Source organism: Mytilus edulis, chromosome 9, assembly GCF_963676685.1.
Source record: "Mytilus edulis chromosome 9, xbMytEdul2.2, whole genome shotgun sequence".
Classification (NCBI taxonomy): Eukaryota; Metazoa; Mollusca; class Bivalvia; order Mytilida; family Mytilidae; genus Mytilus; species Mytilus edulis.
The window spans coordinates 54410811-54428831 of NC_092352.1; the positions used below are offsets into that span (position 1 = coordinate 54410811).

An 18021-nucleotide genomic window follows, 5' to 3' on the forward strand; every position below is an offset into this window, starting at 1 on the left:
CAGATAAACCACACAAGAAAACATGTACACGTTCCTTGGTCATTTGATACAATAAATATAGTTGACCTATTGCTTATAGTTTCTAAGAAACATACTTAACAAAGAAAACTAAAAAATGACAAATGAACCATGAAAATGAGGTCAAGGTCAGACTAACCATGCCAGACAGACACGTACACCTTACAATCAATATATATATGAAATATAAATGACCTATTGCTAATTATAGTATCTTAGAAGACAACTTAACCATATGCAACTTGACATGAACCACCAAAATGAGGTCAAGGTCAGATGATACTGTACCTGCCAGACAGACATATACAGCTTGCACTCGATGCATACAACAAATAAAGTTGACACATTGCTTATAGTTGAAGAAAAACAGATCAAAACACAAAACCTTAACACTGAGCAATGAATAGTGAAAATGAGGTCATGGTCATATAAAACCTGCGCGACTGACATATACATCATGAAAAATCCCTATACACCCACTATAGTTGACCTATTTTGCATATACAAAAAATGTAGTATAAGAAAAAAAGACCAAAACTTAAAAGCTTCACTTAGACCACTGACTGAACAATGAAAATGAGGTCAAGGTCATGTGTCTGACGGGCATGAGTACCTTGCGAGGTACGCACATACTAAATATAATTATCCTATTACTAATAATTTCTTTGATTTTTTTTTACAAGTAGTCACTGAACCATGAAAATGAGGTCAAGGACATTGGTCATGACGCCGCCGGATGACTATCCCTATATCGAGCTATCTGCAACGAAGGTTGCAGTCTGAACAATAACGGACGTCAAACTAACGTCAGAAATATATAAATGAACCTAAATTGAAAAAAACATATGAGACTTTAAGATGGTCAGCGGTTCATGTGGCAGGCGCAAAAATGTGGCTGGGTTAAAAATGTTTTGTGACGGATTTCAACCCTCCTCCTATACCTCTATAGCCAATTTAGAACAAACAAACACACAGCATTACACTCTATAAATTAAGTTTAAAAGAAAGTCCGAGTCCAATGTTAAAATATGTATTAGAAGAAACTCGGAGTCCAATATCAGAATAGGTAACAGAAAAAACTAAGCAAAATGACAATGATAACATAAATAAACAAAGGACTGCCTGCTTGCAAAATTATGTATTCATTATAAATATGGAAATCAAGCACAATCCATCCCGTTAAGGTTTAAGTATCATACCATCATAAACTATACGAGAAGAACATAAATCGTATCATGCCAACAACTAGTTTAATAATTAATTTGTTTATTTCCTGTGCATAGTTTGATGGTATGCCGGTAAATTTAACTGAGAATAAAGGTCTTTTTTTGTCATACATGCAAAGGATTCCCAGTCAGACATACAAACAATAATATTGTGAATTTTAAAAGTTCTTTTACATAAATATAAAGAAAACAGGAGATGTATGATTGCCAAAGAAACAACTGCCCATCAAAGTTCGAATAAAGAGGATGAAGTCAATTTTAGGAAACCGTACGGTCTTTGGTGTTGACTGAACATTTAAGCTATGATATTTCTACAGATATTCTGTGCTGTTAAGACCTGTTGGGTTATTTCTTTATCCACCAAAGCTTCTCTAAAAATGCAAAAATGGGTAAAATCATCATTAAAAGGAATAACTTCTATAAATAGTAAACTGACAATTTCGGCCATTAATTTTGACCAAGATATGGTTATCTTGTCCTGCTATCAATTTAATTAAAATATGGATCTCTGATGTAGTATAACGAAATCAGAGATCAATATTTTAGTCAGATTGGTCCTGCTGTCAATTTTTTCTATATATTGGAGTAATCAAGATAATCAAGATAATAGATGAACACACAAACTAGTTGAATGTATTGTCATGTAAGGTCAACAACTCCTAGTGTGAGTGGACCAATGTTTTTGGCAAACCTATTTGAAGATTATTGTTTCCCCTCCAAAGTTTCATCCTATAATTTATTGTTTTCAAAAATATAGACTATATACAGTGATATTGTTTGCATTAAATTACTGGAGAATAAAGGCGTTTTCTCCTGGAGAAGAATCCCAATTTGAAAAACTAGAGGCTCTAAAGAGCCTGTGTCGCTCACCTTGGTCTATGTGAATATTAAACAATGGACACAGATGGATTCATGACAAAATTGTGTTTTGGTGATGGTGATGTGTTTCTAGATCTTACTTTACTAAACATTCTTGCTGCTTACAATTATCTCTATCTATAACAGTACTTTCTGTGGAAAATCTTCAAATTTTAAGAAAATTGTTAAAAATTGACTATGAAGGGCAATAACTCCTTAGTTATCCGATTCATCTGAAAATTCCAGGGCAGATAGATCGTGACCTGATCAACAATTTTACTTCCTGTCAAATTTGCTCTTAATGCTTTGGTTTTTGAGTTATAAGCCAAAAACTGCATTTTACCCCCATGTTCTATTTTTAGCCATGGCGGCCATCTTGGTTTGTTGGCCTAGTTACCGGACACATTTTTTTAACTAAATACCCCAATGATGATTATGGCTAAGTTTGGTTAAATTTGGCCCAGTAGTTTCAGAGGAGAAGATTTTTCTAAAAGATTACTAAGATTTACGAAAAAAGGTTAAAAATTGACTATAAAGGGCAATAACTCCTAAAGTGGTCAACTGACCATTTTGGTCATGTTGACTTATTTGTAGATCTTACTTTACTGAACATTATTGCTGTTTACAGTTTATCTCTATCTATAATAATATTCAAGATAATAACCAAAAACAGCAAAATTTCCTTAAAATTCCAATTTCAGGGGCAGCAACCCAACAACGGAATGTCCGATTCATCTGAAAATTTCAGGGCAGATAGATCTTCACCTGATGTACAATTTTATCCCCATGTCAGATTTGCTCTAAATGCTTTGGTTTTTGAGTTATAAGCCAAAAACTGCATTTTACACCTATGTTCTATTTTTAGCCATGGCGGCCATCTTGGTTGGTTGGGCGGGTCATCGGACACAATTTTTTAACTAGATACCCCAATGATGATTATGGCCAAGTTTGGTTAAATTTGGCCCAGTAGTTTTAGAGGAGAAGATTTTTCTAAAAGATTACTAAGATTTACGAAAAATGGTTAAAAATTGACTATAAAGGGCAATAACTCCTAAAGTGGTCAACTGACCATTTTGGTCATGTTGACTTATTTGTAGATCTTACTTTGCTGAACATTATTGCTGTTTACAGTTTATCTCTATCTATAATAATATTCAAGATAATAACCAAAAACAGCAAAATTTCCTTAAAATTACCATTTCAGGGGCAGCAACCCAACAAGGAAATGTCTGATTCATCTGAAAATTTCAGGGCAGATAGATCTTGACCTGATGAACAATATTACCCAGTGTCAAATTCGCTCTAAATGCTTTGGTTTTTGAGTTAAAAGCCAAAAACTGCATTTTACCCCTATGTTCTATTTTTAGCCATGGCGGCCATCTTGGTTGGTTGGGCGGGTCACTGGACACATTTTTTAAACTAGATACCCCAATGATGATTGTGGCCATGTTTGGTCAAATTTGGCCCAGTAGTTTCAGAGGAGAAGATTTTTGTAAAAGTTAACGCAGGACGACGACGGACGAAGACGGACGACGGACGCCAAGTGATGAGAAAAGCTCACTTGGCCTTTCGGCCAGGTGAGCTAAAAAATGGCTTAAAATTATTCCCAAAAAGACAACTTTTTTCCGAAACAGTGCAGTCAAGTATTAATTGCGATTGAATTCAAACTGAAAAACACTCATTTAAACATTTTTAATGTCTAAAAATGACTATATGTACAGATTTGAGGGTCTATTTATGTATCATCACTGACAATAAGGGCTCTTATTTCAAATGAGGGTTTACCTCTTGAAAGGGGATCTGCAAATTGAAGTTCCAGTCAAATTCATGGTTAATTATAAATTTCCCAATTTGATACAAATGATGCACATTTTTCCAATAAAAAAGGGTAGAGGTAGTTTTGAAAAAAGCCAACAATATCACTGATATAACTCCCAAAAATGATTAAAAAAGTGTCACTTTTTATTTGGCAATAACACCAATAAGGACTCTTCTGACGAGTTTGACCATGATTTCAATTTGAAGTTTATACATTGAAACATTTTATTTCACTAAAGGCCTCACATGAGGCATGATAGTACAACAATATAACAAATAAGATATAATGCATGAACAAACATATTTACAAATGCATGAATACAATGTTTGCATTCTGCAAGCTTTGAATTGAGTTATTTCCCTTTGACCATAAAATTTTTGAAAACCCAGTAAATGTATACAGCATTGAATGACTATCTGAAACTTGTATAATTCAAAAAACGAAATCTGTTTGTCACATATGGTAATATACACATCATTTTGTAAATTGGATATCTGAGTATCTGTTTAATAAATTTCTCAAATACCATGATAGGATACAATCAATGTACGCCTCACGGCACCGTGTTGTGTGCACTCAAAAGTACAGGTAAAGAAGAGGTTTATATAGAGTTAATCAGCCAGTAGCTATTGGACTTTGATTGCCTGCTAATATATTTAACCCCAAAACTGAAGCCTTACTCTAGATCTCAGCAAACCTCATATATATTCAGTGCATACATTGTCATCAATACACCAAATTAAAGATACGTCATAAGTGGAGATTTAAAACAAGAGTACACATACTAAAATGTCTCTGTAAATTATGCTTATTTACATAATAATAAATCAAAAGGCTTTCACTTTAAAATGTGAACATAAAATTAAATATTGTATGGCATTTAGACAAATCATATATTTTCAATTGGAGTTATCTTCCTTTGTTCACAAAAATTGTACATTTGTAGTCGAAAGTTCATTCACCATGCCCATTTATAATAGTGTCAAGTATCATGGTTATTCAAATGTACATCATTTTGTAAACTTAATAGCCAAGTATAACATATCATTTATAAATTTATTGAAATTGACTGAATAGGATCTAAACAATGTCATGCAGTTTTAGTACCTTTTGCTTAAACTATCTGATACACACAAACCATGGAAGCTAATTATCATTGACCAACAAACCATGTAAATGAGGTCATTAGAAAATGGCAGATAGACATATGCAATCATTCCATAGTTACATGGTATAAGTTCGGTACTTTTGTTATTTTACTTCTTTCCATACAGCAAATATAGTGGACCTATTACTTATTGTACATTTGTATTTGTATATATATGAGATATAGACCAAATAACAAAAACTAAACATAAAATGAATCATAAAAAAGTTCAGTCAGATTAAACCTGCCAGACAGAAACCAAAATCAGCTGTAGTATTGCTTATAGTATCTGAGAAACAGACAAAACCACAAAAACTTAACATTATTCAATGAACCATGAAAATAATTTCAAGGTCATAAGAAACATGCCAGACACATATGATCATACCACAATCCTTCAATTTACAGCAAAAATCGTGGTCCCATTGTTCATGTTGTTTAAAGTATTTGTGAAATAAACCAAACCACAAAACTTAACATTACTAGTATCCAATGAACTGTTATTATGAATGTTCAAGGTCAGAGAAAATCTTTCAATCTGACATGTGCACCTTACAATCATTCCATACACCAAATATAGTCAACCTAATGGTTACATTGTCCGATATTGACTTTACGATGAAAACTTAACCTTGATCACTGATCCATGAAATGATGTCAAGGTCAAGTGATTTGTCTAACAGACATGAAGACATTGCAAGGATCCAATATACCAAATATATTTCTACTACATATTGTATTACTCATAATTATGAGTACATGTATGTCACATTAAAAAAAGTTACATATAGTGAAGCATCCAGGTCTTCTACCTCAAAAATATAGAGCTGTATACAAATAGTTTATGCCACTAAGTATCTGTCCCCAGTTGGGAGCCCCATTTGTAGCTGGCTGTCTTTTTTGTATTTAAATATAAAATTGAGAATGGAAATGGGGAATGTGCCAAAGAGACAACAATCCGACCATAGAAAAAAACAACAGCAGAAGATCACCAACAGGTCTTCAATGTAGCGAGAAATTCCCGCACCCGGAAGCGTCCTTCAGCTGGTTTTGATTGTTCATAGAAGTCGTACACATATTTGATCAAACTCGTGTTGTTTTCAATTCATAAAATTGAGAATGGAAAAGGGGAATGTGCCAAAGAGACAACAACCCGACCATAGAAAAAAACACAACAGCAGAAGATCACCAACAGGTCTTCAATGTAGCGAAAAATTCCCGCACCCGGAGGAGTCCTTCAGCTGGCCCCTAAACAAATATATACTAGATCAGTGATAATGAACGCCATAAAGGGGTTTCATTATCTTTCATGTTGACTGGTACTTTCCATGTTTCTAGGTGGTACTTTTCAATTTATTCCCTGAATATCTTATATAAAAATTCCTACATTTAGGCGGTACTTGTCAATAGCATAGGAGGGTAAAAGTACCGGGTACCGCCTTCTAATGAATGGCCTGGCCGGCCCATACTAATTTCCAAATTGTACACAAGAAACTAAAATTAAAATAATACAAGACTAACAAAGACCAGAGGCTCCTGACTTGGGACAGGCGCAAAAATGCGGCGGGGTTAAACATGTTTGTGAGATCTCAACCCTCCCCCTATACCTCTAGCCAATGTAGAAAAGTAAACGCATAACAATATGTTTTGCTATTTGCATGACTTGGACTCTGGAGACTCAACTTTTTATGACAGACCTTCCAAAGACTTCACTACATGTTAACAGACTTTGGGCAATTTGAGCTTGATACATATTTGATGATTGATATTTGCTCGACATTCAGTTAAGTTTGATAAACATGTGCATGTATTAATGTTGTGGAATATTATTCAATAGCTCTCATCATTCAATAGTCAAGTTAAAACCCTGAATTTAATACTGTTGTTGCATTAGCCGATTTACCCATCAACAGACATATTCCTTGGAAAAAATTAATAGTTAACCGAGTTTCTGTGACATACATGTACATGTAGCTGTGAAAATAACTAACAATAAGGGCAATATTAATCAGTTCACCCATTGGGCCAGGTGACCTACATTAAATGAAATAGAATTAATCCAAATACTGTCTGGTATTGTCTATTGATTTTATTTGATAAAAGTTACACACTTGCTTTTGGCTTATTGCACATTAAATAAACTTGATTCAACAGTGTTTAACCATGGACAATATGTTCCAAAACTCCTTGTCTAATTAAATGTTCACATTCAGATCTCAATAGAAAATGCTGGCTATTTTTCTTCAACAATACAATGTTACCATCTTGAGTTTCAAATTCACCGTGATCCATCAAACACCTGACTTCAATGAATAAAGTTTTTGGTGGTTTAAGATCTTGTGTGAGATCAAGTCCCCCGTGGTCTCCTATAGACCTCATATAGTTTGCTAGCAATTTGTTATATTTTCCAAACCACTGAACTTCCTGTTCACCTAGGTTCAATTTGACATCCGAAGGCAGTACACTTCCAAACTCCCATCTCATCTTCTTAATGTGTTGTAATCTGTTATAAATATATGCTAAAAGACACCTTTTATTCCTTTCCAAAGCAGCATGCCGAAGTTGTACTCCTGAAAACAAACCATTTTCTCCAGCAACTGTGGCGCTGACATCCTTCTGGTTTTGTTCAAACAAAGCTTTCATCTCCTCTAACACGTGTCTGGCTGTATCTTCATTATATGGACCAAGTGTGCTATCAATTGTTCGTTGTAACTCAGCAATGAGCTCTAAAGCTTTTTCGGCTAACATTTCTACGATGTTCAATGTATGTGACTGTTTATCAACTTAAATTCCCGCCATTTATAACTCCCCTCGGAACATTTTATTATCGGGTCTCACTAATTAGCGACAACAAGCGTCAAGAAGCGACAACAAGCGTCGACAAGCGACAAGAAGCGACAACAAGAATTATTTTAGCGACAACAAGCGACAAGAAGACTATTTAGCGACAAGAAAACATATTTTTTTTTTATTAGATATAAAGAAATTTGTATTTAATGTTTTTTTTAAAATATACGAGCAGATATGTCTAATTAAAATGTTTTATTATATAGATAGACGAAGAAATGAAACATAAATTTGTGAGGAAGAAAGAGATTGTGAAGTTTATATTAGTATATTGGTAGATGAAGAAATTTAACATTTGTGAAAAAGAAAGAGATTGAGGTTCTTTTTTTTTTATTTTTAAATATGAAGAATATGTATAAGATAATGTATGTATCTGTTTTCATCAAAGTCAAAGTATGAATAAACGAATGGAGATATATATATGGAGCGGGCATAACGGAATATAATATTTTGATTCATTTGCTTAATACTATGCTCTAAGTGTACTCTTGTTATGTCAATTCGATGCTTTATTTGTAGAACTCTCAGCCACGCTTTGCCATCTTTATTATTTAAGCGTGTTTCCAGACCCATGAGTCAAGAATTTTTGCAATGCAAAAGCCTTTTCTTTCTCCGATTTAATCTGCCATAGAGCTTTTGTGCATTGAAAATGGCTTACTGAGGAGCTTAGCTCAAAGTCTCCATGTCCATAAAGTGCGCCATTGACAAGACTTTCTTGCAACTTTATTTCTTTGTGAATTAGCTTATTTGACACCATCTCTATACAAGTCAAAACTCTCAGTCTTGTTGCAAGACTTTCATTGCCACACATGTCCACTGACAAAGAATTGAAGAGACAATTGCCATTTGTTGAGACTTGGACAGGGTTTCTTTCTTTAATAATCATGCTTTGTTCATTTAATATTTGTCTAGAAACCCTGTCTTCAACCAAAGGTATAACTTCCCTACTATTTCCTTTGCTCAAGAGGAAAACCCTTATCCCAAGGGATTCAGTTTGACACGGCGATGTGACAAAATAAGTGCGTTTCAATATTTACCCTTGCCCAAGGGGATATCATGAACGGACGTGTCCACTATAGTATAATTATAATACTTCTAATATGCATTTATCGAAGTTTTTCCCTTGCCCAAAAGGAAATTGAAACCCTGTACCAAAGGGTTCGTTTGATACCGCGCAGTATCAAAGACGTACAAAGTAACTGATTTATTAATCAAAGGTAAACCGAGTTGCGTTTTAGATACTAGCAATTGCACAGAGCACGTACTTTTGCTAGAATAATACTGAAATGCTGACAATTTACTTTATACTAAACATAAAAGTTGAATGGCTTCAGTCAGCTTGGTAGAGCAAAGGAAATGCACACGCTATAAAATTGAAACAAAAACAAAAAAAGGTCAACTTTCCTTTGAAGGATTTATTGAAACAAAAACATGAAATATTATTTCCTTTCTAACAGTATAATTCATTGTTCTTGATAGGAACAACATTAGATGTGGCTTCACCCTAAGGTAATAACAGTACACACAATGTGGAACATCAAACGAGATTAACGAGTCGCGTGTCCCCTGTTTTATTGCTATAATAACATCCAATTAACACCTTCAACTTGTACACGCGTCAGACTATACAATTACACGCGCCAGAATATACAATCATTGTAAATAGTGAATACCTGTTGAAAACTCAAGATTGTCATTAATTTCCTTTCATCTTCAATCAATATGCATAAACATGATAAATATCGTTTAATGAGGCATTAATAAACAAATAAAAAGATGAAAACATTCACATTTCAATTTTCTTTTCCTCCTGTTTGATTTCAGTTCTTTGTATTTCACAATTTGTGTCAATATTTTCAGGACAATGATGCACAAATAATTCATTTTGCGAGCTTAATATATATTGCACGAAAAGACTAGAGTTTTAAAAAACAAATTATAAAATAAATAATTTGTTCTAAAACACAAGGAAAAGTAATCTCATAATACAATAATTAAACGTAATACTGGCTGTTATTCATAATAGATGATAAAATATTATGTAAATAATGTTTCATTTTTTTCTATCAATTTTAACTTTCTTGTCGCTAAAATTATTTTCTTTTGCATATTCTTTTAATATTTATTGCAATAATTAATTTTAATTAAAAAAAAATGTTTTCTTGTCGCTAAATAGTTTCTTGTCGCTTGTTGTCGTTAAAATAATTCTTGTTGTCGCTTCTTGTCGCTTGTTGACGCTTGTTGTCGCTTCTTGTCGCTTGTTGACGCTTGTTGTCGCTAATTAGTGAGACCGTTATTATCAAATCATTCATGGTTCTAAACAATGAAAAAGTGCGAGGAGCTCCGACAAATAATTAAACTGGGATCCTAACTCACTTCTTAGCCGCCGACTGAAAGCGTAGATTAGGACCCCAGACCGAGAGGTAATCACGTGATATCAACATGACCTTTGGAAAATTATTTTCTCCCAGGGCTAATAAAATGATGTGATTTTTAAATAAAGCTGTTTTACTGTGCATCAGTTAGCACGTACAAAAGAAATCTATGCAATTAAAAATTCTCTGTTTTTGACGTTTTCAATCTTTATAAACCTCTTTGATTTGTTTCATAATATATGATCATATATCTACAGGGACACCTGTTTTCCCTACAACAATGGAATAGCCCATCAATGAAATGTAATTTGATAAGGGGCACTCTTTGATGTTGTGTGTGTGTGTAGATTCCTGAAGATTCTACGCAAGAGTTTGTGCACGTAAGCCACCATCCAACGTGGAACTTTCTGGTGATTTCTCAGACCCTTCATGTTACTTGGTACTGAAGTTGTCATTCACTATTAAACAAATTGTTAAAAAATAAACAACAAAGTTTTGAAGACTAACTCAGGAACAATGACAAATCAGAGGTATTTGTTGTTGCTTATTTGCGTGGCATCAGTTGTTAGATGTGAACTGTTTACATCTTTGGCCCACATGGAAAGAGCTTTATTTGCAGAGAGAGAAATTTCTTCAAGAATAAAAGAATATGTAAGAGAAGAAAAACAAAGATTGGATGCACTCTCTAGGTGAGAATACCACTTTTTATTTTAATAAAACTAAAATATATACATTAATAATAATAATAATAGCCACCAGACTTTATATGATTAACTGAGGCTAGTACACTTGTACCTAGCTTGTATCTAGTCCTGTAGGTTGTCAGTTTGACATGTCTTGATGTATGGCTATATAGCTGATCATTCGATTGTGTGGTACTGGTAGATACAAAATAGAGTTATTTTATGATTGTTTTAAGATAATTCTTCTACAATTTTTTTAGATTCATATTCGAAAGGATGTACAAAAGTCATTTAAAGTTTTAAATTATTTAAATTCATAAAATATTATTAAACAATTTTGGTTAGAAGTTGACAATTCCTCATGTTCATAAGAGGATTTTTAAAGAGGACCTTTACTTCCATTTTGTAAAAATAAAATTGAATAAATGGGTATCCCAAAATGACATGTCCATGTCTTCATCCCTTATTCATGTTGATCCTTGGTCACTAGCTAGTGACCTGTACATGTATAGTTGTCTCATTGCATTGACAAGCATATCAAATTTTCCTTTTTTTATTTTTTTAATACTACAAAAAATGTACATGTAAAATATTGTCAGATAAAATGTTATCCCAAACATTTGCATAATATTCAGTAATACATGTAGGTGTAAAATACCAATTTAAAGATAAAATTGCTCCATTTATAGTTGTATCTGATCCAAAAGGTTTGTAAATTTCCATATGTATATTGCTTTGATTTTGTTAAGCAGAAAACAGGATGTACTCAGGGGCGGATCCAGCCATTTTAAAAAGGGGGGTTTCTAACCCAGGACAAAGGGGGGGGGGGGGGTTCCAATTACATGTCCCCATTCAAATGCATTGATCGTCCAAAAAAAGGGGGAATTCCAACCCCTGGAACCCCCCCTCTGGATCCGCGCCTGGTACTATTTTCCATGTTTCTTATCTGATATTTTTCGCTCCAAATAACCAAGCTCATTGAACAGGAAAATACTATTGTAGGAGTTTGAACACCAAATGTTACCATAAGCAATAAAAATATTAATTTTATATACATTGTAAGAAGACATCTGCATCTTTTAGTTTTTACAAATAATAGTAATAAAAGTATAAAACTTTTGTTGAAATTTCAATAAAACTGCTACACTCTACACTTTTAGCAATGTTTAGTAACTTTTGTTTTAAAATAATGTTGAAGAACAATATGCTGCATGCAATAAAATGTTTAATTTAAGATTTTTGCTCCTTGATACATGTACAAAAATGTATTATCAAAGGATTATCATAGTATAAATTTTTTATGGCTTTTTGATAAAAAGATTTATATTTATATATGGCATATATATGGAAAATATTGTCTTTAGTTTAATGAAGATAAATTAAAGGATTGATAAAAAGATAATGATTTGGAAAATGTTGACTTTGATAAAATGTAGATAAAAGGATTGGTAAAAAGACAATGGTTTGGAAAATAAATCTTTGATATAATGAAGATTATCTTTGAGTTAAAGGATTAATTTGTACATGTAGATAGTTTAGCATGACATCAATTTTCACTAAACTACCTGAAGTACACATTTTTATCTAGGGCCAGCTAAAGCCCTCCTGCGGGTGTATAATTTTCTTGCTGTGTTGATGATCCGCTTGTGAATGCTTGTGGCCTTCAGATGTTTTTTGTCCTTTGACACATTCCCCATTTTCATTCTCAATTTTATGTATCTTTTAGTCCAGACGAAAATAGAACATGCATTTTCAGGAGATAGGTATTTATACATGTATACAATGTACATTTGTACATGTAAATAAATATGCTCTGCTTTGACTGGCTGAGTTAGTAGATTTTCGAGATCCAGTTAACAAGGTACACTTGTATCTGTACCAACTGGCAACATATACATATTTAAATTTTCACTTCAAAGCACATACTTGTTATAAAAATCCTTGCTACAACTCTGAGGTGTCCAAAAGGTGACTTGTTGTAAAGCTCAATTTCTGTCCATATCAAAAATTATACCCTCTATTTCCTGTGATAGTCTTACCTCTATTGCCAAATATCCATGACCCTCATCCTGGACAACCTCTTACAGGACCTACCTATTGTATACATTGTTAATTTGTTCTCAACTGAACATGCATGAACTATTTGCCACTGGACATTAAGCAACCAACAATCAACAATCGAATCACTTAGGGATGATCAGCTGAGAAATTCAGTACCCCACACTTTTCATAAACATGTAATCGGAAAAAACAAAAATAGATACATGTAACTACATGTAGTCATAGGGGGTCTCATTTGGGGATTCTGGTCCTGGATCCTGCTTACTGTTTTGTCTAATTCACTTATCCCGCTTACACTAGCAATTCTAATTTTTTCCTGTGTCCCGCTAGACTTCAAATCCCATTTTCACAGCACAATAATTTGACTTTCACATGTCACCCTTACAAAAAATATGGCAATCCTGTGTCACGCTAATTAGACCCCAATGAGACCCACGTCATATACAAAATTAATAAGTTTAAGTTTCAAATTCTGCCTGTAAAGTCTTAGACTGCACATCTTGGCATGTGTGTCAAATTAGGGTTTTGACCTTGATGTCATGTTTCAATGAACATGAAAATGTGATTGTGCAGGCAGGGCATGGTTTAGCTATAACATGTGTAAGATGGACATATATATATTCATGTTTTTAAAATGTTAATTTTTTAGATGTACAGTACATCATGTAAATGAAATTGTATCAAAAAATTCTGCAGGTGTTCGCTCTACCTCAGGTCTTCTACAAATCATTTATCAACTTGTTTCATGATTAGGATAATTATTTGACACATTCAAGGTACATAATTACAACTGTTGACAATTCTAACAGCAGTCTTCTACGCTATCTTACCACAAAATTGTTAGCGAAATAATGAATTTTCTCTCGTTTTATGGAAATATCTATAAAATGATACTTAAATAAAGATGATATTGAAAATAGACTTCCGTGTAATGGGAATTTGATATTTATTTTGTTCATTATAAGGTGCTTTTAATTATAGCTGTTTTGGTCCGTATTGATTGGAATTTACGTTGATAGACAGTTCCGTGGGTGACGGAAATGAACAGATCTAGTTAGGATAATCCTTATAATTGAATTTTTAATATGTATACTTTTTGGTTAGAAATAAAATGGAGAAAAACAAGCTTCACAACTTTTCTAGGAATTTATGTACATGAAAAAATAGAGATAGATAAATGACAGACTCCTGAAAATGACTAGAGAAAGCCAGCTGTTATATTTCTGTGTCCTCAAAAAAAAAATCCCAAAGTTGGGGCGGGGGGGGGGGGGGGGGGGGGGGGAGGACGAGTCAATTAAATGTTGTGAAGTACAATTTTAAAGATATATGAAGTGAGCATTTAGAGAAATTCATTACTTTTTCAATAAATTTTTAAATAAAATTAAATTTATGAAAATGATTATTACAAGCATGTTAATTTATATAACATTGTTATAATACAATTTGTACATGTACATGCATGTAACAATGAGATAATAATACAATTTGCTATGCTCGTCATAATCTAAATATACTTTTGTTTATCTGCTACCTGCTGAAATGTATATGCCTTGATTACAATAGCAGTAATCTCTACTAGATAAAATTTCTTGGTACATTTTATATTGTACTCATGCATGCATATGATGTGTACCGTGAATAAATTATAAGGATGTTGAATTTTGCAGTACATTTTGTATTTTACTCATGCATATGATATGTGCGTAAATAAATTGAAAGGATATTGCCACTTGGCAGATTAATTACTGAACTACTTGATTTGGTTAAACTTTTATGAATAACTGGGTTTGTTTGTTTGTTCATTTCATTGTCATTGAGTCTGCACATTCATGACATTCCTAACATTTAATTTGCATGTCCTTTACATCTTGTGTGGCTTTTTGTTCGACTCTGTTTTTCTACATTTGTTCTGAAATAAATTTTTCAAACAATTTGTAATATTATTGAAGCTTGTTGGTGTATTTACAGTTTACATATATATCATGTACGTATATATACATCATGTACATTTTGTACAGTTGTACATGTACAAAAAAATGAGAATGGAAATGGGGAATGTGTTGAAGGAGAATAACCTGACCAAATATCAGAAAACATCCAAGGTCACCAATAGGTCTTCAATGCATTGAAAAATCCTGCACTCAGAGGCGGCTTTAAGCATGCTTCTAAACAAAAATGTGTACTAGTCATGCTAGTCTCTTCTTTCTGAAAATTAAAAAAAAAACTTGTTTACAAACCAATTTTAAAAATTACACACATTGAAAATATTTACAAATATTTTGGACAAGAGACCAAAAAAACTTTGTATGGCACAATATATAATTGCTTGTTTCAATAAGAAAAAGTAAATAAATGTTCAAAGTTTTGGACAGTTCCAAGATCTGACTATATCACTGTTCTGAAATGATCATGAAGACTTGATCACTAGATCATTGTGGTAGATTATCAACCAGTTTGAAAGAGTATAAATCTGCTTTGAATTAAAGAAAGATGAACACAGCTTGATATTTGTAAATTCTTCTTTTTTCAGGTTAGCTGATGAGTTAGAGACACACAGTACTAAAGCTTTAGAGAACGTAGATTTTTACTTGGGGAACCCTGTCAACGCCTATCTGTTTGTCAAGAGATTTACAGTTGATTGGGAAAGACATATTGAAGATATTTTGAAATGGAAACCAAATGAAGGTATAAAATGCATAAATTATGCACAGCACTGGTGTAAAATATATAAATAAAATCTGGTACAGATCTCATATTGATACAATTTTGTATACATGCATGTTATTATACCCCATGCAACGAAGTTGCGGAGGGTATAATGTTTTTGACCCGTCCGTCCATCAGTCCTGTTTCTTGTCATCGCAACTCCTCTCAAACCACACAACAGAATTTCACGAAACCTTTTCAGATAATAAGGACATACTATGTAGTTGTGCATATCGACGGGAAATTGCAATTCAATTTTTTTTCTAGGAGTTACGCCCCTTTGAACTTATTTACTTTAATGTATTACTGCAACAGTTTGTCATCGCAACTCCTCTCAAACCACACAACAGAATTTCACAAAACCTTTTCAGATAATAAGGACACACTATGTAGTTGTGCATATTGACGGGAAATTGCGATTCAATTTTTTTTCTAGGAGTTACGCCCCTTTGAACTTATTTACTTTAATGTATTACTGCAACAGTTTGTCATCGCAACTCCTCTCAAACCACACAACAGAATTTCACAAAACCTTTTCAGATAATAAGGACATACTATGTAGTTGTGCATATCGACGGGAAATTGCGATTCAATTTTTTTTCTAGGAGTTACGCCCCTTTGAACTTATTTACTTTAATGTATTACTGCAACAGTTTGTCATCGCAACTCCTCTCAAACCACACAACAGAATTTCACAAAACCTTTTCAGATAATAAGGACATACTATGTAGTTGTGCATATCGAAGGGAAATTGCGATTCAATTTTTTTTCTAGGAGTTGCGCCCCTTTGAACTTATTTACTTTAATGTACTACTGCAACAGTTTGTCATCGCAACTCCTCTCAAACCACACAACAGAATTTCACGAAACCTTTTCAGATAATAAGGACATACTATGTAGTTGTGCAAATCGACGGGAAATTGCGATACAATTTTTTTTCTAGGAGTTACGCCCCTTTGAACTTATTTACTTTAATGTATTACTGCAACAGTTTGTCATCGCAACTCCTCATTAACCACACAACAGAATTTCATGAAACTTTGTAGATAATAAGGACATACTATGTAGTTGTGCATATTGACGGGAAATTGCGATACAATTTTTTTTCTAGGAGTTACGCCCCTTTGAACTTATTTACTTTAATGTATTACTGCAACAGTTAGTCATCACAACTCCTCTCAAACCACACAACAGAATTTCATGAAACTTTGTAGATAATAAGGACATACTATGTAGATGTGCATATCAACAGGAAATTACGGTTCAATTTTTTTCTAGGAGTTATGCCCCTTTGAACTTATTTGCTTCAATGTACTTCTTCAACAGTTTGTCATCTCAACTCCTCTGAAAACACACAACAGAATTTCATGAAATTTTGTAGATAATATAAAGGACATACTATGTATATTGACAGGAAATTATTATTCAATATTTTTTCTTATACTTATTTAATTTCTCTAATGAAAATGTGGGGACGTGGGGTATGTGAGCGTGCTCACTAAGGTTCTTTAATTTTGAATGCTGTGACTAAAAAAAACCGGTACAACCTAAATAAATACCAAACCTTTTCAATGGGACACATGTTTAATAGTAAATACATAATTATAAAATGGTCTGTACATGTACACTGTCTGCTCTTCTTCGCATACCAAATTAAAGGCTTTTAAGATAGATACTAAAGAGAGAGCAATCAAGTGACTAAGTTGGAATAAGGGAGACAATTTGACTGAGGTGATAGTTCAATGCCAGATTTGCTCAAAGTGATGTTTGAGATGAATGGACCCTCCTTTAGAAAAATGGCTCGGTATGGGATATTCAAAACACAGATAATAAATTTGCACATGGTCAAAGATAAAGATAATTATACCCCCACTTTAAAAAAAGGGGGGTATACTGTTTTACCTCTGTCTGTCCTTTCGTCAGTCAGTCCGTCCGTCCCATGAATATTTTTCGTCGCATTTTTCTCAGGAACTAGAATACAAGGATTTCTGAAATTTGGTTTCAGGGTTTATCTAAGTCAGCTATACCGTGTGATGCGTTTTCAGATTGATCACTTGACAACTTCCTGTTTACCGAACACTTGTATGATTTTACACATGATAGCCAAGTTGAAAATTTTCATCACATTTTTCTCAGGAACTACAATACAAGGATTTCTGAAATTTGGTTTCAGGATTTATATAAGTCAGCTATACCGTGTGATGCGTTTTCAGATTCATAACTCGACAACTTCCTGTTTATTGAACACTTCCATATTTTTACACTATTAATATTATCCACT

The 18021-nt window shown here is 33.3% G+C and overlaps 2 protein-coding genes across 3 annotated transcripts in view; one reads left to right on the forward strand and one right to left on the reverse strand.

Moving 5' to 3' along the window:
- The first annotated feature begins 5622 nt into the window (after positions 1–5622).
- LOC139488597 (prolyl 4-hydroxylase subunit alpha-2-like) overlaps positions 5623–18021 on the forward strand; it is a 31158-nt gene continuing 18759 nt past the window's right edge. Inside the window, exons 1-3 of one of the 2 annotated variants that reach the window (XM_071274320.1) lie at positions 5623–5764; positions 10548–10979; positions 15565–15719. In XM_071274320.1, coding sequence (XP_071130421.1) covers positions 10807–10979; positions 15565–15719 — 328 coding nt within the window. In that variant the 5' untranslated portion in view covers positions 5623–5764; positions 10548–10806. Of the gene's footprint in view, positions 5765–10539; positions 10980–15564; positions 15720–18021 lie in introns of those variants that run through there. The other variant, XM_071274319.1, reaches the window with a different exon arrangement.
- Positions 7138–7889, reverse strand: LOC139488596 (DNA replication complex GINS protein PSF1-like). The gene has a single exon (XM_071274318.1). It carries the CDS (start codon positions 7814–7816, stop codon positions 7226–7228), a length of 591 nt encoding a protein of 196 aa, XP_071130419.1. The 5' UTR covers positions 7817–7889; the 3' UTR covers positions 7138–7225.